Below are 26,490 nucleotides of genomic sequence, written 5' to 3'. Positions count from 1 at the left end.
TTGTATTTTTACTTTTTGTTTAAGAAATATTGTCTAAAAACAAATGGTATGTCGATATCGGTGACTTTTCTTTAAATTATATATTACATATACTATATTATATAATTATATATATATATATATGTAGGGTATTTATTTATCTTTTTTGTACCTTCAAAAAACCTTTTTTTTTTTAATTTTATCGTGAATATTTATCTTAGATAACGAATAATCAAAGATAATAACTTATTTCGTCTTTTTACTTCAATTAAAATAAAAAATCAGAAGATATCAAGTTGCATGTAATTCAATCATTTGTTAACAAGATATGCAATTCGCAAAGAATTTAAATCAATTGATACGCTTTTACTAAACAGTTTTAACAGATGTATATTAGTTTATCTAATATAAGATGATTAGTTTACAATAATGTTTACTAATAATTCTCAAAATCTTAAGCAATTGTATACGTTTAGTAAACGTATAAATACATTATTGAATTTTATACTCTTTTTACTGCAACGTATACAGAGAAAAAAATCTTGCTGTATTAATTAAAGTTCTGATAGATTCAATCAGAAAGATATAAATAAAACACGAGCCTATTTTTACCAATCTATCTAATTTTAATTTAGGTTCGATCCACTCTTCATCTTTTTCTAATTCTCAGATTCAACTCCATCAATGTAAGATTAACTTCTCAGTTCAATTCATTCAAACCACTCAAAATGTAACTTCGTTAGAACTTGATATTAAAACAAAAAATAGAAACCAAATATAATAGAATACGGCGCGCGGTTATTAATGCGCAAAATTATTAAGTAATAATTTTACTCTTTTATTGAAAAATTACAATGTCGTCTATGAAAATTGTATTTTTGTTTCAACTCACTTTTGAGGAGGAGGAGTCCTCCTCAACAATGAATTACAAATTTAATGTATGTGTATACATCCTCTCGTGACTCAAAGATAAAGTCACCAACAACAAATTGCCAGACTTGAATGTAGCATAAATCTCGACAAACAAGGACTTATTTCAAAACTTTGGATCATTTAATAAATATCACAATTAAATATCCAAACATAATGTAATGAAATGAACGCTCTTAGAAAACATGTTTACAGGAAAGTATCAAGTATATGAATTTATAATTCATTGCTGAGGACTCCAAAGTGAGTCGAAACATACAATTTTCCTAGATGACATTGTATTTTTTTAATGAAAGAGTAAAATCATTATTTAATAATTTTGCACATTAATAACCGCGTCTCTCATCCTATTTGGTTTTTATTTTTGGTTTCTATTTTCTCTCTACCTTTTTCTAATTCTAAGAATTAGGACCATAGCAGACAAAAAAAGCTTAAGCAGTAAGACGTAAACAATAAAGATAAGAAAATCAACATGTTGGATTTGGTACTGCTTATATTATGGCTTTATGGTCTCTATTGTGATTGGCCAATTCGTTTACTATTACGTTTTACTGCTTAAGTCTTTTGTGTCCTGGCCCTTAGAAAAAGATAAACAGTTGAACCGAGATTAAAGGTTCTCTATATTCGTAGAAATAGGCACCAATAAATTACAAATGAGTGAAAAACATGATATTCAGTGAAAACGGATCTTCACCTAATTTTCTTCGCCTAATAATTTTTTATGAATTTATACAATTTCCAGTTCGAATAAATTGTACGCCAATATTATTTTCGAAACAAAGTCCTAGATCGAAGCTAAAGTAGCAATATTATAAACTAAATTGACGAGCAATTTAATATTATTGATAATCTAATAGGCATTTTTTAAACCCGATAAATAATTTATTGCAAAAATGTTATTTCAGCCGGGATTCGAACGGAAATTGTAAAAATTTATAAAAAAAAATATACGAAAATCTGTCTTGACTGAATATAGCGTTTCTAATCATTTATGTTTTAATTCCATTAGTTAATTTTCATAATATACACCATGATTTTCTGATGATTTTCCGATCCTTTACATGATGGATCATTCTTTTTTTCTCAGATTAATATTCACTTTAACAAATATACAAAAATTATCAAGTAATTCTTACATAAATATATTTTAACATCTTTAGAAAATATTTATAAGATTGCGTATTTAAAAAAAAATGTAAAGTAATATATGTATTGTAACTAATTATTTACTTAATATTAATTCCTAGTTTTTCAAAGAAAAAAAATATACAGGACACAAATGTATGTTGTTTATTTACGTTAGACATAGTTAAACTTATCTAACATTTTATGTATACAAGTGCGAAATAAATTAAAATTAAATTAAACATTCTAATAAACATAATCAGAAATGCAATTACTGAAATTCCAATGCACATGATCAGAATTCGTTTTGTTTGTACTTCTTGTTGACACAATTTCACAACACTTTATCAACGTATATACTCGGAATATCATACTAAACATTGTTTAATAAGGAAATTATTTCAAAAGCTTTTGGAAAATATTAAATGAGACAGATTTTATATGAGATTGAAAACCCTTCAATGTTTCGGCAAATAACAGCACTTGGATTCTTCCGACTTCGTTAAAAAAAAAAATCAATAAATAGAAAAATTCGTCGCATCCGGAACGATGATAACGGACGAGATATTTATATATATATAGATCCCGGTCTGATTTTCTTCAATTAATCATACATCACTCCGCGGTCATGTACCCCGTGGCGCTTTTGCCGATGCGGTAAACACAAAATTGCACGCACACACGTAAACATACACGGGCACGCGCGTGCGCTTAAAACCCTTAGCGCGATCAGCCGCAAGATCGAAGCTGACCCAATTATCCAAAATTTTCAAATTCGCCGGGATGTTGTGGGACGGTGGTTGTCAATGGTGACGCGAAAAAAAAAAATGGGCGTGCACCCGGCGCCGATGACGAAAACGAGAAGAAAGAAAAAGGAGACGAGGCTGTCAAAAGGGGGCTGGGTATTTTCTCACGTATTCGTCAACGGGTACCGTTTCATCGATACCCGTGGAACCACTCGAATGTCGCAAAGAAGATATTCAAGAAAGATTCAGGCACTCGCAAGACGATCGGAACGCGTCATTGCGTTCGACGTCTTGCCGCGATGATCTCACTCGTCGTCCTTCGCGAAGCGGAAACACGATGTCGCGATCAGAATTAATTAGAATTACCAATCCCCGCGATCAAACGGGCGCGTCCCGTTCCGGTCGTCAGGAGGGCGTCCCGTTTCCACGGCGTGCAATTTTGTCACTACTGACCGCTACGGTGTGACGCGGTGCGGTGCGGCGCGGCAAACGGGCGACGAGAAACACGAATGGGAACGGGAACGGCAGGGCGAAAAGCGGGCAGCGGGCACACCCGCGAGATCGCATTGATCGCCCGGACGTCGCCGTCGCGACGCATCGGCTGCGTCGGCCTGATCGTAGACTTACCGATCCTTGGGCATTCGGTGGCGCAATCACGGTGCCGAAACCTCGTCGATATCACCAGGGCATCGTCGAAAGGACTACGGAAACCACCGACTCGAACACGTAACTCACCGTACGGTACCGCACTATTCAGCGTATTGTGCGTGTAACGTCTTATCTGTGTGCGTATTGGTGTGCGCTCTACGCGTCACGCCGCGCTCGGTGTTTCTGGGTTTCTCACTGGTCTAGGAAGACTAGATATATATATATATTTAGAGAGAGAGAGAGAAGTGGAGAGCACCGTTACTTTGTCGGTAACGTTATCTACTATACCGAGAGATACTTAACTTCGTTATCGGCGAGATATTGTAATTTAAACTCTAAAGATAATTATCGATAATATTTGGATTAATTAATTGACTCAATTGACACTTCCCCGATATTCGTATATGTTATCTGTAATTTAAATGTATGTCTTTATAACATATATAATTAATTGACCTTATAATTTAAATCAGAGTTGGTAAATACTAATGTTTTTTTTTAAGAATAAAACGTACTGTGTTTCTTCTTAAATATGTTTTAAACAGTACTATAAAAAAACATATTTAAAACATATTAAAAACATTAATTTAGCATGTTTTAAACTGTTTAAAACACGTTTAAAACATGTTTTTTACCAACCCTGATTTAAATATCTTTCATGTTTGGGGAAAATTTGTATTAAATTTAACAATCATTCAAATTTCTGTATTAATTTAATATAAGGTGAATATGTTAGACAGTAACACAAATATTATGTAAAAATGACACAAAAAACGTGACACAATTTGTAAGATAATTATACTTCTTCATTAAAATTAATATTTATTTATAATATATGTTAAAATTAAAATGTTTCAATATTTAACATTTATATGTTAAATTAATACATCTTATTTATTTATCTTGGAATTTACGTTTTAAAAAACATTATTTTTATGTTTTATTTACTCATAAATTGTATTATTTTAACATTGTATTACATTAACACTAAGAAATGTTGAATGTCAATTTAACACAAAATATTCAAATAACACAATCACATTATGTTAAATTAACACTCGGATAAAATTCAATACAAAATTTTAATAAGAACTTGAATGGATCGTTCCATTCCAACACAAATATAAAATATTTTTTGCTGTACAATGTAATTTTATGATCATGATAAATCAAATTTAATAGCATTGTAATTTAAAAGTCTTCCAATATGATGAAAAGTAAAATATAATATGATGTATAAACAAAAGAAATATCTAGAAGATCTAGATTCAGTTAAAAATAAAATCTAGGAATTATATATTCATGTCTGCCTCTTGAAATATATATTATCCTTTACTTTTAGTCTTTATTATAACATAAAAATTTTCTATGTAGCTGCATGTTTTTGTGAAAAATAAAATATAACATGAACAGAACGACAGACTGAGAACAAAAAAGTTATAAAAACATTAAAGCTAAATTTATTATACATCAAATAAAGCAATACTACTTTGCCTTTGTTTTCCTCAATAATTAATTTTGTTTTTCAAATCGGTCGTCTTTTGTCAGAAAATTGGAAACATTTTCTGCATATATCCACTGTTATATGAAACCTATAGCTTTTAACGTCGATTTCGATCATATATCGAAAAATGTAATTGTCACGATAAAAATACTCTCGGTGGTTTGCCATTACCTTCCCAGAGGTAACGATCAAATAAAATCTGATGTATATGTTCTTGGTGGATTTGAATCCAGATCTTTTCAGATAGCAGCCACGTAACTCTCTACTCCAAAATCGTCACAATAAAATATAACTATAACAATAAAATAATTAACATTAATTTAAATATCTTTTAACTCTAAGATTGTGATAAATAAAATTTAATATTATAATTTTCTTTTTCACAATGTGGTGAAAAACAAAATTGATACATAAAGAAAAGAAATATCTTAGGAGTTATGTATACGATCTACTTCTTTTTTTTTTAAATATACATTATCTTAGTCGTTATTTTAATTTTAAAATTTCTTATATAGTTACATATTTCTAAAAATATTTTTAAAAAATAAATAATTATAATTTAAATACTAAAGTAGCTCTTCTAAAATAATGACAAAATTTAGCATTGTAATTTAAGTCTCCACCAAACTGTAATAAAATATAAAATATAATTCAAAAGAAATTGGAAAGAATAAAGGCAATAGGAGTCAGGCGCAGAAGACGTCGCGCAAATAATACACCCATATATAAAGCGTAAAACTTCTTTATTCTACTAAACGCGCTTACATGTTTCGGCTCACTTTTGAGCCTTTTTCAGAGACAACACAAACTAACATGTATAAACTGTGAATAAAAGTTATCTTGTCATGGTGAGCTCGCCTACATCGAGAATTTAAATGCCAGAAATTAAACCCAAATAAGAATGAAAGAAAAAGAAAAAAGAAAGGAAACATTGGAAATATCGAAATATTAGAGAATATGGAATAATTTATCAAAAAACTTTAAGATTATAATTAATTATCCCGAAAATAAGGACGCTCCTAACTAGTCAGTGTCGCTCGTACATAGTAATGAGTTTTTCTGGCATAATTTTTAATTACTTTCCAATTTTTATTTTCTTGGAATTGATTAACGTTTTAATGTTAGATTTTTCCATTTGTAATCTCGATAAATACTAGCTAAATTTAAAAGTGACTCACTATGTCTGATACTGACTGATCAACATATCAAGAACCGGTTTTTGAATTATTAATAGTAATGTTTGCGATATGGTGCTTCGTGATCACGGTGAGCGTCCTTATTTTCGGGATAATTATAATCTTAAAATTTTTTGATAAATTAGTTTTCCATATTCTCTATTTCGATATTTCCAATATTTCCTTTCTTTTTTCTTTTATTCTTATTTGGGTTTAATTTCTATCATTTAAATTCTCGATGTAGGGGAGCTCATCATGACAAGATAACTTTTATTCACTGTTTATCCATGTTAGTTTGTGTTATCTCTGAAGAAGACTCAAAAGTGAGCCGGAACATATAAGCGCGTTTAGTAGAATAAAGAAGTTTTACGTTTTATGGGTGTATTATTTGCGCGACGTCTTCTGCGCCTGACTTCTATTGTCCTTATTCTTTCCAATTTCTTTTGATTTATAAGGAGTCTTTGTTAGTTTGATTTGTTATACGGATTTAAAATATAATTGATATTGAAACACACAAAAGAAACATTTGAATTTAATTAAAACTAAAATTTATATACAGGATATTCTAAAAGTAATGATAAATTTTTCGCACAGGGGCAGAATGGATTAAACTTTAATTCTAAAAAAAATTCTTAGAATTTTATGAGAAGAAAATAAACAATTTTTGTCTGTTGCAGTTTTTCTGTAAAGTTAATTGTATTTGAGTAAAAAATTATTGAAGACCAATTTTCGGCAATTTTTAGCAATTAATATCTTGTTAACTATTGCGAAAATTGCAAAATGGTAGAGAAGAGTTTAGTTTCCTTTCTGCCTCTGTGCGAAAGATTTATAATTACTCTTGGAACATCCTGTATATAGAAATTGTATATTCGTAAAAAAAAGAATAAGAATATTCTTTTACACATTTCTTACTTTATTACTTATGTTTTGAAACGAAAGAGTACATGCATATATCACTTTATATACAAATTGATCAATTTGATCATAATCCTTGTACTTTTCATGAAATCTTCCGAGTTTAAAAAAAAAACAACTTTGTATAATTATGACTAAAATAAAAATGAACACACATGAATGGAAAATGCCATATTCATGTCAAGACAGTTCTTCGTGCCTAATAATATTGTGAATAAATACAATTTTCAGTTCAAGTTAAACTGTGCGCCTATTATTTATTGGTCTTGAAACACAGTCCCTGAAGCTGGAGTAGTAATATCACAAATTGAGAAGCATTTTAATATTATTGATGCAAATATACATCTTAGAGAAAGCTGTTAACAATAAATAAAAATGAAACAGCAATAAATATCAATACGACATAAGAGACATAAAACTTTTTCATTGAAGATCCTAATTGAATTCTAAATTCTTAAATTTGTCAATTTAGTCAATTCTAACATAGCTATATCGTATATACATTGTGAATAAAGGAAGGTTTTATTGATTATATCAAATCAATTAAACAATTTGATATTGTTCTGGTTCTACTTCATGAATATGTCGTAAGAAAAATGTAACTTTGACTTGTTCAACGTGTCGACATATTTTCATGGCTAAACTCGTTCGCAGTTTCATATGCTGAGTAAGGGAAGGGAGATTCAGCAACAAGAACGCAAGACCATCAATTTCCTAATGAACAGAGAGATATTACTTTTAATTATAATCGTAATTAAAATTTTAATTTTCAAAATTAAGATACATGTATACTCAACTCACTTCTTCCTTGATGCGATATGCAATATCCTTGCAGTCGTTTGTTTTTCTGAGATATCGAAACACATCATCTACGCTCCAATATAACGGATTTGAATCGAGCTTCCGAGTCTTCGGTCGTCGTTGGGTCTTTTGCATTCTCACATATTCAGCATCTGCTTCTGAACAATCAGATTCTATGCTTGTGTCCCAATCTCTTTTAGTCCCTCTAGTGATTCCTGTGCCTTGACTGAGTCTTGTGGAGTGTTGGTTTAAATTTAAATTTGGAGACAATTCTTGATCCTTGGGCTTTCCATCGTTGAATGAACTGCCAGAATCCTCTGAAATATTACTGGAAGCCATATCAGTTTTAACTTCATCTGATTTGTCGGATTTCTCTAAACCTTTCTGTATCATGATATCTATTTCTGAGAGCGGTTGTCTTCCCTCAAATTCTTCTTCAATGAGATTTTCCGAGATGTGCTTTGCCAGATCTAACGATATAAATGGCAGTTCATCTTCTTGATCATATTCTTCATGAACCTCCTTGTGTTTTTGTGCCCATCTGCCACGTCGTCTTTTACGTTTTCTACCCCAAGGTTTCGGTTTTTGCACCATGATGCTCGTATATCCTTTCGGTTTTCCTCTTTTTCCAGTTCCAATCGATGCTGCTGAAAATTTAAAATATCAATAGTAAATATGTGTGTATGTGCATTTTATATATTAATTACATGTTATAAATAAAAATGAGTTTACATATATGCAACACAACTTTTTTAAAATATTCAGTTACTTACTATATTTTGTTTTTGACGTTTTATAACATTCATCTGGACATTCGTTTTCTGATATATGCAGCGGACCGAATAAATTTGGACATACCATTAATTTTTTACAAGTATTTCTGCAGAAATCTGCTACCCTGTCACCGGATGTAACAATAGCTACACTCGCACGATATGTGTTATTTTTGTGCTTTGCCTTCAAGACTTCTAAATGATAACCGGGATCTGGCTTGGTATCACATTGCAAAACCTTCAAAATTCTAGCACTTCTATAGCCAACAGATACTATCATTGATAAAACTTCCCGCATGACTAGTATAACAGGTCCAGGTCCCACTGATTTTGGAAGAGTCGCTAATTTACCCTTTGATATCATGGGACCTGTGAAACATCGATAATTAAAATATATCTTTGGACACCAAAGTGAAGAGCGTGGTTCCGATATCGGTATGTCCAAGACGTTGTTTTTCTTCTTCTCCTTTGCAGACGTTTCTAGTTTTTTACAGATTTCTATGTAGTCATGCGGTGGTTTTAACGAATAGTGATTAGATTCGCACCATCCGACAGGAAATATATGCAAGGAATGTATGTCGACTATGTGATCCGGCCGAAAGTACTTGTCGTTATCTAATTTTATCCATAACAGATTGTCAACGATTTTATTAATATGGGCTGCGCATATTATATGTTCATGTTCTGGATCAACAGCCTCCAATCTCATGTCACATTCAAAGCCTGCCTCAATAGCACTCGCACGTTCGCTAAATGAATTTTCAGGCGCTGCGCTAGCATGAAGTGCTTCCAAGTATTCATTCCAATCAAAATCTCCCGTCTTTGAAGTCCAACCTTGTGGATGGGTAGCAGGAAAAATAATGTCAAGCTCAAAGAATTGTATACAAAAATATTCAAATAGTTTATGCGATTATATGTAACAGTATATCTTTAAAGAATTTTAATGAAATAAATTATTTTAAGATTAACGTACTCATTATATTATATTTATTTGATACTTACATAATATCGTTCTTTTGCGCCCATCCAATTGGAAATATATATGGATGGTCTACAGTGCACAACCATGTATCATTTTCTGAAGGTGAATTGTTAGAGACAAGCGTATTATTTGATCCGTTTAAAGATTCAGAATGTAAATCAATATTCACAAGAAAATATACATCATCAAATACTTTCGTTACAGTAGCAGGACAAATTTTTATTCGATCTGCTGGATGCAAAGCTTCCAGTTTCATTCCAACTTCAAAACTATGCTTTGAATGATCTATATTATTATTAAATAAATCTCGCTCTAGCTCACAATCTTTCGGTTTAGATTCTAACAAATCCTTCCATTCTTCATATGTATGTATATCAATTATCGAACTAGGTGGTTCCAAAAACCAAGTGGAATTTGATTTAGACGTAAATCCATACGGATGTAAACGCTCAGATGTACAAAATATCCAGAAGTCTTCACGAGTAGATTCTGGAGTATCATATTTCAATAAAAGACGTCCTCCAACGTTTTCAATGATCTAGAAAAAAAAAAGATCCATTAAATATTTTCAAGACCATCACATGTAAGTATTCTTAGTTATTAGAGCAAAGAAAAGTAAACACTTTGCTATTTCTTATTGTATAATAATTATACAAGAATTATATTTTTTATTTTTTAACTGTGTTTTACAAGTTTTAAATAAGATTACTTTTTTCTTTATGAATTTCTAATTCTATAACTTCTTACCGTAGCTACCCATAACTTGTATGGATGCAGCACGTCACTTATTTCAACTTTCATACCCTGTTTTATCCTTTCTGTCATACTTAAGCCATCCTATAAAGGAAAAATGAGTAATATATTAAATTAAAGTATTAATTACAGTGCTATATTCTAGAAATATTAGTATCTTACCCCTGTCAACATCTCAGGTGGGAGTGTACGTGCAGTCACCAGAAATTCTTGCAGTTTGTCAACACAATCTGGTGATCTCTTAAGTATAACATCAGGTGGTTTTAATTTCTTATTATTTTTCACACTCCAACCAAGTTCATGGCCAGCCTCTTTTGTAAGATTAAACCAAAATTCTAAAGATCTATCATCACCACCAAAGTAACGTAATCGCAATAAGGGTCCACAAGCCATAACGATAGAAGCTATCCAATATGACTGCTCTTCCTCAGCATTATTTTTTTGTACTGGTACCTCTAGTGACATGCCCACCTCAATACTGTTCTGCAATGTCAGCTCCACATGAGGAAACACAATTTGTGGAACTTCCACGCTGTTTGTGGCATCAAGATAGTCTTGCCAAACAAATCCATATTCTAAAATGTAAAATTTGATATGGTATAAATATTACTATCTGAATTTATAAATATATATAGCAAACTGTAATTTTTTTTATCTTGATAAAATATCATTATGGCAAAAACTTTATATTATATTTAATATATATAAATAAAAATGTATATATTTTTTTTACAAAAAAATGCTGACATTATTTATTAAACAACATGTAGAAAATATAATAATATAGTAAAATTATATTTTTTAAGAATGTATTAATTTAAAAAAATAAATTAATTTTTATTTAAAAATCACATTAATTATACATTTCCATTAAATCGATATATTAATTCATATATTAACATAATTATAATAACAACTATAAATTATTATAAACGAAAACATATAAGTTTGCGAATTAATAATTTTTTTACTCCGACGTGTTTTTATCAGCTATTATTGACGCGCAAAACGCCATTTTCTGAATTGTTAATTGAGAACAGATAGAGAATTGAATTACATTCGGAACGACACGAAAACATATAAGACTAAGCGAAAACAATACAACACGTGCTCTTTAACAGTTAATTATCATAATACGTGGATTTTTTCTGTGTACGACGCACGTAATTTACTTCCTCAAAGTTTCATTTAAAAACGCGTTCAACTACCATGTTGTCTATTATGTCTATAATCCACATCTACCTTTATTGGAAAGTAATAAACGTTAAAGCTACGTAAAAAAAAGAGTTACGCGCGGTAACTTGACAATCGCATGCAATTCTGACGTTAGGAGAAGCCATAAATTTCACATGTGTGAGGAAATTTCATGTGTACGCGAAATTTAAAACGAACGAGTATAGTTACGAAATTTTTACCTCCATCCTGCGGTTTTTCTTGCACTTGATTCTCGTACGTCTCCATATTTTATTTACACCGCCGGGCACGTGAGCAAAATATATGGCAAGACCATTAATGAATCTTCAGTGAAGGGCCAGCGTTTTGCGTGCGAAATTAATGTAGCAAACCCTAGTTAAGAGGAACACCTACGATTCACCGTGCGCGAATGAGTGAAGGGCAGTGATCCTAAATCGTAGAATTTTTCTACGCATGCTCACTTCTGAGCGGCGCAGTGCAGTAGCGTATCCCCTGCCGAAAAGCTTATGGGTATTATCGGGGTTCCACCGCTCCGCGAACGCTAAAACCTGATTCGTGATTCAAGAAAAAGTCACTAGACCTCGCGCTGTAGATTATACATTACACACAGTTATCTCGAATAAAAATCCTTGGGCATAAATCTCAAACGAGCAAAAATATTACGCTTTATTTTTTTGTGCCCGACATCAAGTTCATATCGATTCATACGTGTCAACAACATGTTTCATAAATAAATCTTGTTTGTTAATTGTAGGCTTAATATGACAAAGAAATTTTATTTTTTTACCAATTTTTATTTTATTCCTCACACGGTTTCTATAATTTCCTTAATCTTCCGATATAAATGTTATTTTAATATTTGCAAGATTTCGAGAAAACCGGGAAATGAGTACAAATTATTGCATTCTTTAAACAAGATTATTACAAGCAAGCATATAATAAGCATAAATATAATACAGATAATTAATATTTATTTGTTTATTTCTTCGAAACTTTAACGTTCGAATTGAAACTGCAGTTCATTGTTTCAGTAATTAAAGAATTGTTGGTATTAATAGACTAATTTCACACATTCGATTATAACACTTATTCATTTACCAACGCTAACGTAGGTTATAAATAAGTAAAATGAAGACTGGAGTGGTTAGCGACAAAAGCGTAAAGAAACTTCTAGAGAGCAAAAATCTTGAAAACAAAACGTAAAAAAAGAATAAACGCCTCTAATTTTCATCTTCTAGAAGCTACAATTTTTATTTTCGCCAGGATAGTCTTATTATATTTAAATAAGATTATAATATTTAATCTTAATTGATCTTGGATGACCTGAATGTCCACGATGCTAAAAATTATTGCGATATCTGAAGAAAAAATTGACTTAATTGACTAATCATTAGTCAAGCAGCCGAATTCAAATGTGATTTGTTAATTTATTCTCAAAACGATTTCTGGCATTGTCGATATAAGGTTTCAGTGAAATAATCGTGAATTGCGTCAGAATAATAGTAGTAAAAATTATATAACTTTAATCTTTCTTGAATAAAAATATGAAAAATTTTAACCTTCAACAAATTTTCATTTTTCATCTTAAGGAAAGTTTCCGCCTTATAGGAAAAGTTTTTTTTATATACATGATTGTTGTCCAAAAAAGATCGAGATAAAAATTTTTAAAAGTTTCTAACCAAAGTAATCGTAACTTTAATGACTGTTATTTCTACAAATATTTATATCTTGTACTAAAAACACTTTAGAGTGCTTTCCATTTGGTAACGATACAAATCAACACAAGTGTTATTCTATATTTGAATGCTTTTCATTTAATGATATAAGTCGATACACGAATCGTATTGTCTTTCTTATTTACGAAATATAAGAAAGTTAGAATGATGTTTGTGTCAACTTTTGAATGCTTGTTTTCACCAATGTATGTAAATTAACTTCGATTTCGGATTCATTTATTCTTCATCTTTTTTGAATTTTTAGAAATAGAAAACACCTTTTGTTACTCACTGAATGTTAAGAAAGATAGACTGATATTTATGTCCATTTGCGTCGACTTGTATAAATGAATAGCACCGTTATTTGAATATATTCTCGGTAAAAAATTTTTTATGTATAAATATATCTAAATATATATAACATAAACATATATAAGTATATATGAAATGTGTCCATACATTCTTCTTTCTTTTGTAAAATTACTGTTTAGTATAAGAAAAATAATAATAATAATGAGAAAAATAAAAAATAATTAAAAGGATAATTTGCATATTATTTCTTTTTAAAAAAATTAAGTTTGGAGAAATGGAACAAAATTACTCATACGTAATTATAAATAAATTATTATATATAATTGCGAACAATTTTTCTACATTTTTCCAAACTTATTTTTCCCTAAAAGAAATAATACGAAAATTAGCCTTTTATAATTATTTGTTATGTTTTTTTCTCATTATTATTATTATTTTTGTTAGACTAAACAGTAATTTTACAAAAGAAAGAAGAATGTATATGGACATCTTCATATATATAATATATTATATATGTTTATATATATTTATACATGTTTATGTATATTTAGATATATTTATATATGTTGATGAATGAAAAATTTTTTACCGAGTTATATATTTTTTTATTGATTTCACTGACTGTATCGAACTTGTATGGAGTTCGGAATCCTTAATAAAGAAGAGAAAAGAAGAAAGAAATGATTGTACAGCTCAAAATCGTACTTATACAAACATATATAAAACCGTACTTGAAATCTTATTAAGTTTTATTTATAAAAAATCTGACTTAAAATCTTAAATAATAAAATCTGATTATACTCAATAAGCGAAAAGTTAATGTTAACAGATTGCCAGAGAAAATCAAGCAAAATCTGTCATTTTGAACAATTTTTAAATAGAATATGTTTAAAGAGTCCTAAAATGACCAATTTTGCTCGTTTTCTGTCAATTTATCATCATATTCCGTAACAAATTCTATTGGCATTATTTCTGCTGGCATTTTGCCGATAAAATTCGTAGTAGACACTTTGCAAAATCTATTTTCGACAGATTTGACTATCTGTTCAAATATCGCCCTAGATTTGTTGAGGTACAAAAATCTCCAATCAAATTGCGTTCGAATTGTAAATACAAATCTGTCATACAAATAAAATCAAAAGACAAATGTAGATTTTTATCAAAAATTATAATATAATTATGTTATTTTTATAATATAATTATATTATAATAAAAATAATATTAAAAGTATGTATTAGTAATAATATAAAAACCCTTGTTTTAAATAATTTAAGGAAATAATATTAAAAGGAATAATATTTAACGAAATAAAATATTTTTTTAAAAAGTGCTTATATTGATATCAAGTTATTTTAATATAACATATTTTTATAGAAAAAAATATTCAAAATTTTTCTCAAGAATCCAAAAAAAACTGTCCTACTTTGCACAAGTTGGTTAAATAGGTCATTTTAACAAGTCATGCAATCGACTATATAATACGCATATATGCGTACAAAAATAGTGGAGATGCGCATGTGTTGAAAAATCTTATAATCTAGGATGACTAATTGCTAAATCTGTTGGATAGATTATCGTTACTTGTTAGCGATAAAACAGCCGCTCTTGTCACGCAAAAGACTCAAATTCCGATTATGGCCCGTTTCTATCAATATAGATTAACTTTAATCTTGGTTCAACTAACTCTTCATCCCTTTCTACTTTTAGAAATTAGAAAAAGATGAAGAGTAAGTTGAACCAAGATTAAAGTTAATCTATGTTGGTAGAAACGGGCCTATGACGTATATTATAAATATAATTTTAAAAGGAAAAATATTAATAAAAAATAGACACAAGTATTAAAAAATATAAATAAATCCAACTGAAACTGCATTAATGAAAATACAATAATAAAAATAATAATAATCTCAAATATCAGATCTAATTATAAATCGTGATACTTATTAATTGTATAGTAGAACATAAATTATGATAGAAAACAAAGAATAATTATTAGCAAATTCGGATGTCGGGTGCCTATTGTTACGCTCCTGGTGCATAATAAAGACTTGCTAGCTTGCTACGTACGTATAAAATACAAAAGCACAACATGCGGTTCATTCATTTCACCTGCACCTTCTGCACTCGATTCGTCGCCCTTTCTCTCTCTAACGGCCAAATAAATATTCATCTTCTTTCAAATGCAAAATATTATATGGAATACGAATATAACGAACAGATCTATATACAGATCTTTATCTTAACTGAGCAAATACATAATATTTAATAATTTTGGAAAATGTTGTATTTTTAATAATTAAAATACTTATGTTATGCTTTTGCACTTAAATAATTTCGTGTGTAAGAATTTTTGATATAGACATGCATCTGTAGCAAAAACTGCTTCTAAACTTTAAATATAACCGTTTCTTTTAAATCAATCGTCATTTCTTTCATGATGCAGCTTCAGATTGCATAATTATAATCCTATCAACAATGGAAAAATAAGATGCTTGCATACTCAAAGACAGTTCTTGTCGTACACTTTCTTTACCAAAAATATCAGCCTCACAGATTTCTATAGGAAAACAAGAGAAGCTCTATTTGAGAATACGGATCTATAATATATGCGAATTATTGACACGTATGTATGTATGTACATTCATGTCCACGCGTTGTTTCTTTTCCCTTTTGAACAATCGGCGATTCGACACATACACTGGACAAGGTACGTACTATTAAAGAAAGTTAATTAAAAGCTGACTCGAGATCAACTAACAAGGACTGCAATCATAAACGAACATTTACGACGAACAAAAATGAGTCTAGACACCGATAAGGTACTATTAAAGACGGCCAGCCCCGGATAAATTTTCATGATGAAGTGAACTCGGAGGTAACTGAAGGGTACAGACATTATCGACCGTTTCAACCGTTCAATATTTGGACATCAGACTCTATTAGTCAATAATGGAGTATTAAATTTACGATTGATAATATTATTATATAAATGCATAAATAGGCATGCAATCCAATAATATATCGTGTTGCTACAAAACTATGTTTTTAATAGTAATCAATACCATGGATAACACAATGCATATTTTAAATGAAAATAGAATATTATCGCGTTCCATAAATGTATCCAAGGCAAAATATTATAGTAAAAAGCAATATACAAGCAGTTCGCCAGCAAATCGAGCAGATTTTTATTGCAAGAGATATGCACATTTATATCTATGAAGTATCTACATGGATAATAAATTGAAAAAATTAATGCATTAATTAATTATTTAGATATTTTATATTATTATTATTATATTAATTTCATATTATCACTTTCTTTGATACATAAATATGATTTTGTCGCATCGAAAGTATCAAGGTGACGTCAAATGACTTTAATGACTTTAATAAGACATTATTAAAACGTTACTACGCTACTAATATACATATTCGTATTTAAAAACTCTTTGTAAAAATCGATATATAAAAATATATTTTATAGATTTCACAATTATATTAAAATACATATATTTAAAATGCTTAAGAGCGTAAAATATAACGAAATTCGTTGGCTGTTGAAACATTAATGTAAAACATTTGAATTACGTATTATAACTTTATATTTTCTTAGTTGACGCAATTTTTTATATTTACTTTTGTAGGAGAGAGCTTCGAAAGTTTTACAAACATAAATTTATATCAAGGAGCTTAAAAAATTAATATAATTCATCTCTTTAAAAATATATAATCAAGATACTAATTATAGAACAGTAATTTCTATTGAAAAAAGGGGCTTACAGGTGTCTTCAATTTACTGACTCGACTCGAATCGAGTCAGCAAATTGAAAAGGCTATTAGTTTAACTATAAGAATCACTTAGCAAGACTTCATCTCAAATTATTTCTAAAGTGTGTGAAACTCTTGCAAAAGTTCTATCAGATAAATTTATCTAGCTTTTTTAATAAAAATATTTTATTTCTTTTTAGAACAATTTTATTTAAAAAAAAAATTTGCAAATATAGTTTATACATATGTTAATAAGAATTATTTCTAAGAAATTAATTACAAAAGTAATTATGAAAATGAGAAAACGATATGTATTTCAACAAAAGCTTGCAGAAAATAGAAATGATTAAAATCGTGTTAAATAACTTTGTGGCATAGAGCTGGCTGCTATGAGATTTAAATCCACATATATCAGATTTTATTTGATCGTCACTTTGATCGTCACCAAGACAATGACAAATCATTCGATAGGCCGTTCCATGGTGGACGGAGTATTTCTTCCACCATGGGCCATTCGGTGTTAAGAACTGTAGGTCCCACATATCAGTGGATATCAGATGGACATGCAGAAGAGATCACCACTGACAAAAGACGATACACTGAGAGAAAGAAATAATTTTTTAATGCTACTGATTCATCATATGATCACAGATTCGGTTCAGAAGAAACCACGTTATTGGAACCTCCGGATTGGTACGAATATACAGAAAGCAATGGTGAAATAGCAGAATAGGTTGTGGGTGTAGGCGATCTTTGAGGAATCGAATCTTTGTATTTCCCTAATTCTGCTTCTATAAGAATCTCGTTGATGTAATGTTTAGCCATTATACGTGAATAATTATCTAATTTCTTCAGTGTCAGTGCCACGTATTCACCATAAGTTTCATTTTCATCTCTTTGATATTCTTTTTCTGCAACAGTAGCCTTTAAAATATACATTTCACTTGGTTTATCTTCATTAATCTTTCTTTTCTTTGGGCTACTTAATTCTGGAGAATAAAACATTTTCAAATGTTTTCTTCGCAACGAAGTATCACGCAGCCGTACACTTCTCTCTGGTTCGTGTAATGTAGCTTCTACTTTCGGACATGTTATTTCTGTTTCATTAATACCTTCTTGATTCTTACATTCTCTACTTTCTTCCTGTTGACATGTTTCAGAAGTCTGAAATAACAACAATATTACCATAAATATACATTATAATTATTTTGATACAATTTATTTAGTAATTTATTTTGATAAGTTATATTACTAAAAATTGTATTTAACAGTATTTATATATAATTAATTTTATATTCTAGATATAAAATTCTGTTACTGAATGATATAATATTTGAAGAGTAGAATAAACAAATAATAATATGGTTCGAAGGAAAAATAATGCTGGAGAATTAAGTTTATTTTTTCTAAAAAAAAAAGTTTACGAAAATTCATAGGCCGGTATTCATAGTCAGATCTTATATTTAAGACCGTCTTAAGTTCAGCCTTGAGGTGTCATAAACTAATCAAAGAGTCGCATTAGCGTCTTAAAACATTACTTAAGATGGTCTTGAAATAAGAACCGACTATGAATACCGGCCATAATCTACTCTAAAAAGAGAAGATATACTAAGGTTGAGCGTATAATAATTTTACTTTTAAAATTATTAAATTAAAAGAAATTTATTAACCATAAATGTATGTTTATTTTACCTCAGAAGTATCTCTTATCCCTCTTGGTTTATAATGATCTCCCAAGAACATCATTGCACGATATGCAAACCATTTTGACGATACTTTTTTCTCAGTTCCCTTTGCAGAATCAATCATCTTAATTCTCTCTCTTCTGTATGACGCCTAGAAAAAGTACTCATAGATTCATTACCAATAATTAAAGACTGACTTATGCTAAACTCATTGAATAAAAAATAATTATGTATAATTCTCAAAGTTATAATTACTTTTTGCAATAAATACTATTGGTATATAAAAATCAAATACATTTGTTTACCTGTAACGAAAGCCATTTCTTTTTAACATCTAGTATTGTTGTACAGAATTTGTTGGCAAGATTTTCCCACGTCTCATTTTTTTTCCTACTAATTTTGTAATATGGATCTGAAGAATCCCATAAAATCGGTAAACTTTCAATTTCATTAATAAATAATAAAGCTTTATCGTTTGGCCACTCCATTATATTTCACTAACATTTCATAATATATTTATTATTTTTATTGTGATTTTATTATAATTTAATAATTTATATTATATATATATATATATTGTAAAAATTATATATATGTATTATATATATATATTTGTATTATGTACATTTAATGTATAAAACAGAGTAGACTTCAATGAAGGTCGAGTCTTACGAATGTCTCGACTGAGAGAAAACGTGTTAACCAGTGTTAACCCATTCAGACTAATCAAACATGAACGATCACGAACAAGTGCTTTCCTCCTTTCTATTATAGATTTCCGTCCTATTGGGATAAAGTATCATGATTTATGACGAGATTTGATAATACAGTATCACACAATATATATTGCTGAATTACATTGGATTTGTTTTTGGATAATTATGTGTTTATTAAAGTGGATTAATGTTTCCTTTCAAAAAGATCCTATTGTAGTATTAGGGAGCCGAATCCGTATCTTCCACTTGACAGACAAACACTTTGCCACTAACAATAGGTAACAATACAAGTTCTTCAGCACCGCACCGAATGTTTTTTCTTTGATAAACATATCGACAAGAAAGACGGAGACGGAACGTATTCGTCGATGTTCATTTGGGCTCGTTTGTACTCGCAATATCAGTCGTCGAGTTCGTTCGTAATTCTTCATTCGTGCTTGTTCGCGTTCGCTCCTGCTCGATTTGGACTACTTGGAACAGTACCAGAAGTTGGAACGGACTGACCAAGTATTTATTAATGAATAATCCTGAGAAAAGTTTTTATTATCAAGCGGGCCCGGTAATAATATAATGTTCCATTTTTATTTATAAAATTGCACTTCTATTGTTATGGACACTGCGTTCCATCATTCATACATCATCGACTAATAATCAATAGAAAAAGATACTATTTGCAATGTGTATGCTTATTTACACAGCGTTTAATAATGAATGTATAATTATTGTAATATATTATAATTTATTATATTATTGATTTTATATATATATATATATATATAAATAATTGTTTAACTCAAATTATATATCAACCGATCGATAGGCAGTGGCATTTTTAAGGCTGTTAAAACGTCGATGGAAGGACAGGGCCCGGGCATTACTATTGATTCAAGGCAATTTCTATACAGCATATCTTTTCGAATACGAACAAGTGTCGACGATGAAATGGTAGAAGATGTCCATAAATCCTTGCGAACATCATTTCACTCATGTTATCAAATGTTAGATGTACACGAGCGATGCGAACCTTCCCCTACAGCACAAAAGTTGCAGCAACAATGCCGCAACATTGCAGCAATATTGCAGCATTATTGCAGCGATATTACTGCAAATTCTGTGTTGTATGGGTTAAATGGAATGCATTCTACAGTTTGACCATTACATTTTGTTCCTCTCTTGTTCTCCCAGTTTTCGATTCCGAAGTATTGCGAGTATTTTCATATAGAAATGTTCGCTTAAAGCTAAAGAAATGTAAGGAAAATTCGTTTATGACGTATAAATATTTGAGTGCCACATTTAAAATGTATTTTTCTTTATAATTCTATATTTAAAAAAATTCATGAATGTTCACCACCGGGACCTGCGTCGCACCGACGTTAAAAACGCCCCTGTCGATATACTTTTTAGAATCTTAGGGTGAAATCACACGGTGCGGAAAAAGACTTCGGAATAGAGAATGCGTCATTGAAGCAACCAATCAGCGCTATTCCGAATAGCGCTGAATAGCGTTGGCTGCGTTCAGCAGACTCAACAGTTTTGCAACCGTTTTATGATTGTCTGCTGAGATAGGACCATTCTTCTAGATCTAAAAGTATGATCCAATTAGCGCGAAGGAAACTTCCAACAGTTGCAAAACAACCGTTCTGCTGAACGCAGCCGTTGATTGGTTGCTTCAATGACGCATTCTCTATTCCGCAGTCTTTTTCCACACCGTGTGATTTCACCCTTAGGCCGGAATCAGAATTTGGCTACGTTTACACCGTGCATTTAGGCCGCGTTCTAATTAGAGAAAGATAAGGAGTAAATGTAAATTAAACAGAGATTAAATAAGTTACTCTATATACATATACTGATAAAAATGAACATACTTTTAAAAAAAGAAATATATTTTCGCGTGTATTTACTGGGGTTTTCTTGACAATTTTTTATGGAAATGAATAGAAAATTATAAAAATGTACTAATCATTAATATTAAGCTTTTTATAATAAAGATTATGAAAAGGTTATTGCTTCCATATAGATATTTACTGAAAAGTACACTAATTCTCTCCTTAGATCTTAAAACTTTAAAATAATGAAAAACCCAAACGTTCATTGATGAATATCTTGCACTTTTTGTTGATATATCAAACAAGCGTTTTTGTTAATATTTTGTAAGCACTCGTCCTCTTTCTCTCTCTCTCTAACTTTGTTTAGATTTATCATCAGAAATCTTATAAAAATAAATTTTTCAACATTCACTTACGAAATATAAAATAGCAACAAATTAATATTATATGGCAATGGTCCAGTTATACAAAACACTTATATAATTACATCAATCTGTTATTATCACAAGTCATACTTATCAATTACTTAAAATATCGATAAACGTTGCTAATAGAATATTATAGGACACTTTTGGCAGATTATTCTTTTTTCATTTACCAACATTTATGTATTATAAAACAAATAAATGTTTATTGTATGCAGGAAGAATAAAAAGGTGTTGAATTAAGTTATAGAAAATACAGTTAGTAAAAATATAACAAATCGTTTCTCAAAATATAATAAATCTAATTACCCGTCTATACATTTGTATTTGTATATGTCGTTATCTCAGAGTATTATAAAACATAGAAAGCAATATAGTATAGGAAAAACGATACTTTATAAAACTTTTTCTTTTTCCTTAAAGTCAAAAAGGCTACACATAAATCCAAGTTTAAAATACAATTGTATCTTATAGAATATGATCTTAGTTATTTCATCTTTATACAAAATTGAATCATCTCTTAAAATGTCTTAAATAAAAAAAAAACAAAAAAGTAGAATTTTGAATTTTTCAGAAATTTCTAAATAAAAAAATACATTGCATTACAGATTATAGCATACAATTTGAGTTCTTTCTTTATGACCGAGCAATTCATGGCGTCACTAAATTATAAATCTAATCGTAAGTCTGTTATATTTACATTCTATACGTCATTCACAATAGCCTTGCAATAGCCTTGCAAGCAACTCTGAGTGCTTTCCAATTGCTTAACACATCTTAACACTAACATACACAGGAATGCACAAAGTGTAGCATTATGCACAATTAGGACAGAATGTATACGTCGTATACAGTTTCAGTCCGTTTCGAATAGAATTAGATTAAATTTAGCTTTTACCATCTTCATGGAATAAAAAAAAGCAAAAATGCCAATCACTCAATGCCCTCCAACTTTATTTATGGATGCCGCGGTTAATAACATGTAAGTGGTTACTAGAAAACACAAGCTTATACAACCGACTAGTAGCCTACTGGCTGAATGCGAATGTTGTATTGACGATTACATCAATTGGAACATAACTTATGTCACCGTGTGCACAAAAGTGTCTAATGATTTTACAATTGGAAAGCACCCTCTGGATATACCCATTCGTAATAAAAAGAAAGTCCAATCAATCACTTGATTAGCATTAATCAAAATCATTGCAGTTGGTTTGGAAAACTCTAACTTTATACAAATAACAAATCAACCATTGTTTGTTCGCGACTGATAGGGGAATCAAGCCAAACTTAAATGCCCAAGCGACTGAAAACATCTGCCCTTTTGACATGTGTTACTGTTGCCACTTTACTGAAAGTCACTTGTTTGGCAGTGGTTGTACCCAAGCGTGCTTTGGCTGGTATTGAGACAAGTCGTTCCGAAGCTGCAATAATAAAATCGAGAAAAACTATTCATTTTTACACTATTACCTATATACTAGTAAAATTTATATAACATATACAAACCTAACTTGCCTGATGTAACTGTAGATATTTTTTTGGAAATACTTTCAATGCTCGATTTAACATTAGGTACTTCCTTTTTCAGCTTCAGTATACGACTTGTATTATTCAAAGTAATCTTCTTGTTAACTTCGTGATCGGCATGCATAGTGCCAGTAATTTTAGGCACGACTCTCTTCATCGTTACAATTGACGTGCGTATGCTAGGTAATGTTCGGTTTTTCAGTATGCCTGGTGTACTGATAGTGCTTGATCCATTCTTAAGTATTCCTATAGTCATCTGATCCTTCTTATCGTCTATGTCACCGAGACGCTTAAAAACACTAGTAGATCTCTTAAATACTTCTTTACCGACTCCAGTAATATTGAAAGTAGGCGTCGTATCAACTAAATTAGTTGTGCTCGTAACTGAGCTATCGCCTAATCTATCAAATACTGTTCGTTTTTGTTCAACAGGTTTTTTAAGTACCTGAGTTCTTACCGTTGTTGTCTTCGGTGTCGCGACAGTGTATTCGGTATTATCTTCACTACCGTTTGTTGTTTTTACTTTTTTTTCTGAGATATTCCAATTATCATCATCATTATCTTGATATACTTCTTCTGATGCCAATTTTCTTTTGACAGATATCGGCTTTTGGTTAACAGTATTAGTGGTAACTGGGACAGAAATTGGCTTCCTTATAGTCAGAATCTTTTTTGTCGTAGATAAAGGTTTAACTATCTTCTTTGTAGAGTCTGTTTTAGATGCTGCTAAAACCATAGTCTTATTTCCAATTTCCTTGCTTCCTTTTTTCATAATAGGTTTTGGAACAGAAATCTTTGGAGTTGGAAGTGTGTCTTCTGAATCAACTAAAAATCTCTCACAGGTTGTTTCTTCCACTACTTTCTTGGCATATCTTAAAATAGCAATCATATCGCCCATTAACATGATACCCATTTCTTTGAGACTAGGTTTATCCAAATCTGGCAACATATCTGGTTTAATACGATTGTTTGAGAACACAACTGCATGCTTAGTGGCCACATCTTGAGAAAATCCAGCCCCTTTGAAGAACTTTACCCAATAAGCTATAAAATAATTGATATACAATTATATGTTAAAGAAGTAAAAGTATATGTAAAACTTGTAAAAGATACTTTAAGCAAACAAATTTACAAACAAAATGTATAAGTCATGGATGTAACTTTTAAACTACTAGGTCATTTAGTACGAATAGAAGATGGCATTATTTACTGTTTATGCAGTTTTCAACCGTTTTAAATTAATAATTTTACAAATTGCAAATCGTTATAAAACAAATTCACAACTCACCTGACAAGGATGCAGCCATTTTAACAGTTGAAGTATGAGATAAATTTGTTCTTGTATTTTTCGGAATAATTAACTAAGTCGAGGAACCGGACTCTTTTTCTTCAAGAATATATCTCTACCAACTTTATGTGCATTTTGCAAAGAGCCGCCACAATTAAGTTCCAAGTTGCAATCGTCCGATCGTCAGATTAAAAAAAAAAAACAGAACACGAAAGATTCTGATTAACGATCTCTAATTATGCCAATTCTAAACCGTTTCTGGCTCTATTTTATACAATGTCGAGAGAAATTATTAATAAACACAAGAATCTCTGGGACTCCACTATGCCTATATATGTATCACGGTTGTGTGTATATATATATATATATATAATGCAACGAATCACGTATGTACACACAACACACACACACATACACACACACAGGTATAAACGCGACGCATATATCAGGTGCGTTCAGGGAGTCGCTATTAGCGCTATTCTGTCATTCTATCCTTGTTTTACGTCTAATAAACAACGAAGATAGAATGACAGAGTAGCGCTAATAGCGTCTCCCTGAACGCACCAATCAAGTGATATACAAGATTCGAGGTTTGTCGCATCACAAGCTCCAATATGTTCCAACATGCTCCTACCATAGCTCCTACTCGCTCTGTCAAGTGCGTTGGAGTGAATAAGAGCTATACTAGGAGCATATTGGCTGCGTTCGTCATGGCTGTGGTCCACTTGACGCTACAAACGCTTCGAACATTTGAGCGACCAATCAGAACAAAGAATTTTACGAATTGACTAATCAAAGAATGCTGCGAAGCGTTTATAGCGTCAAGTGGACCGCAGCCCATATTGAAGAATTTTATAACAGTTGCAAAGCTGCTTTTTCTGCTGAACACACCCATTGGAACGTGTTGGAGCACGCGACGCGAACAAACCTAAAGCTGGTTCTACATTGATCGCATCGCAGCTCGCAGCGTTGCGGTCCAATCAACATCAATCTAGCTCGACTCTGATTGGATCATAACGCTTGCGACATGTTGCGACACTACGATGCGACTAATGTAGAATCAGCTTAATATTTAATTCACATTGGACGCAGCAAGCGTCAAGCTGCGAAGCAGCAACTAATCAGCAAGGCGGTATTGGCTGCGTTCAGCAGAACGTTTGTTTTGCAACTGTTGTAAGTTTCCTTCGCGCTAATTGGATCATACTTTTAGATCTAGAAGAATGGTCCTATCTCAGCAGACAATCATAAAACGGTTGCAAAACTGTTGAGTCTGCTGAACGCAGCTATTGTTTACGCCATTGTAAATATCGCCTCACTGATTGGTTGTTGCTTCGCTGCTTGACGCTTGCTGTGTCCAGTTGAATTAAGCATAAAGGTGCCTTTTCATGCTGTCGCTCGACGCTCATTTTCAGCGTCAAAGTAGGTCACGTGATCAAAATTACCGCTTCATATTCGTCAATTTCTATCACGTGATTTAGATTGTCGCCGAAAATGAGCGTCAAGCGTCAGCATGAAAAAGTACCTTAAGGACAGACTAGAGGTTTATGCGGAGTCTACAATAGAAGTCATAGCGATCATAGGGTCTTAAGTCGTAGAAAATTAACCAATCACAGTTGATTATTCTTCTCATATTCGACTGTGATTGGTCAATTTTCTACGATTTAAGACCCTACGACTGCTATGGCTTCTATGATCACATT

The 26,490-nt window shown here is 30.9% G+C and overlaps 4 protein-coding genes across 6 annotated transcripts in view; all 4 read right to left on the bottom strand.

Moving 5' to 3' along the window:
• The window catches only part of Nrg (Neuroglian), a 15,050-nt gene extending 11,565 nt beyond the window's left edge, over positions 1–3,485 (bottom strand). For both annotated transcript variants that reach the window (XM_018461277.1, XM_018461278.1), the window contains exon 1: positions 3,408–3,485. The gene's annotated coding sequence lies outside the window, so the exon portion shown is untranslated. The remainder of the gene's footprint in view (positions 1–3,407) is intronic.
• A 1,607-nt stretch (positions 3,486–5,092) lies between these two features.
• On the bottom strand, positions 5,093–20,272 carry LOC108731135 (uncharacterized). Of its 2 annotated transcripts, XR_001937005.1 has the most exons (5): positions 20,032–20,272; positions 19,314–19,505; positions 19,016–19,159; positions 17,775–18,487; positions 5,093–5,103 (listed from the first exon to the last, which is right to left on the bottom strand). XR_001937005.1 is itself a non-coding variant. In XM_018461279.1 (4 exons), the coding sequence occupies exons 2-4, from the start codon at positions 19,494–19,496 to the stop codon at positions 17,969–17,971; spliced, it is 846 nt and encodes a 281-aa protein (XP_018316781.1). In that variant the 5' UTR covers positions 19,497–19,505; positions 20,032–20,272; the 3' UTR covers positions 17,635–17,968. The 2 variants fall into 2 exon arrangements, 1 of the variants encoding a protein (XP_018316781.1); XM_018461279.1 differs by lacking the exon at positions 5,093–5,103 and having other exon boundaries at positions 17,635–18,487.
• Positions 7,541–12,133, bottom strand: LOC108731136 (scm-like with four MBT domains protein 1). Its single transcript, XM_018461280.1, is given in 7 exon segments — positions 7,541–7,736; positions 7,824–8,470; positions 8,597–9,464; positions 9,595–10,116; positions 10,326–10,415; positions 10,494–10,906; positions 11,747–12,133. Coding segments are annotated over 7 exon segments (2,757 nt in total). The 5' UTR covers positions 11,793–12,133; the 3' UTR covers positions 7,541–7,565.
• A 2,315-nt stretch (positions 20,273–22,587) lies between the features above and the next one.
• On the bottom strand, positions 22,588–25,122 carry LOC108731095 (uncharacterized protein C19orf47 homolog). The gene is made up of 3 exons (XM_018461188.1): positions 24,791–25,122; positions 23,482–24,546; positions 22,588–23,399 (listed from the first exon to the last, which is right to left on the bottom strand). The coding sequence occupies exons 1-3, from the start codon at positions 24,807–24,809 to the stop codon at positions 23,266–23,268; spliced, it is 1,218 nt and encodes a 405-aa protein (XP_018316690.1). The 5' UTR covers positions 24,810–25,122; the 3' UTR covers positions 22,588–23,265.
• Positions 25,123–26,490: the final 1,368 nt, after the last annotated feature.

The sequence above is a fragment of the Mycetomoellerius zeteki genome, unplaced genomic scaffold (assembly GCF_001594055.1).
Source record: "Mycetomoellerius zeteki isolate Tzet28-1 unplaced genomic scaffold, Tzet1.0 scaffold120, whole genome shotgun sequence".
Lineage (NCBI taxonomy): Eukaryota > Metazoa > Arthropoda > Insecta > Hymenoptera > Formicidae > Mycetomoellerius > Mycetomoellerius zeteki.
This window is presented reverse-complemented; position numbering and strand designations above follow the sequence as displayed.

What these genes read in the sequence shown, in the direction of transcription:
- LOC108731135 (XM_018461279.1), bottom strand. Translation starts at nt 19,496, where the DNA reads ATGGAGTGGCCAAACGATAAAGCTTTATTATTTATTAATGAAATTGAA. An exon ending in AGAAATGGCTTTCGTTACAG is followed by an intron (nt 19,160 to 19,313) that starts GTAAACAAATGT and finishes TACTTTTTCTAG; the next exon opens with GCGTCATACAGAAGAGAGAG. An exon ending in GGATAAGAGATACTTCTGAG is followed by an intron (nt 18,488 to 19,015) that starts GTAAAATAAACA and finishes TTGTTATTTCAG; the next exon opens with ACTTCTGAAACATGTCAACA.
- LOC108731095 (XM_018461188.1), bottom strand. An exon ending in AGTTACATCAGGCAAGTTAG is followed by an intron (nt 23,400 to 23,481) that starts GTTTGTATATGT and finishes TTATTATTGCAG; the next exon opens with CTTCGGAACGACTTGTCTCA.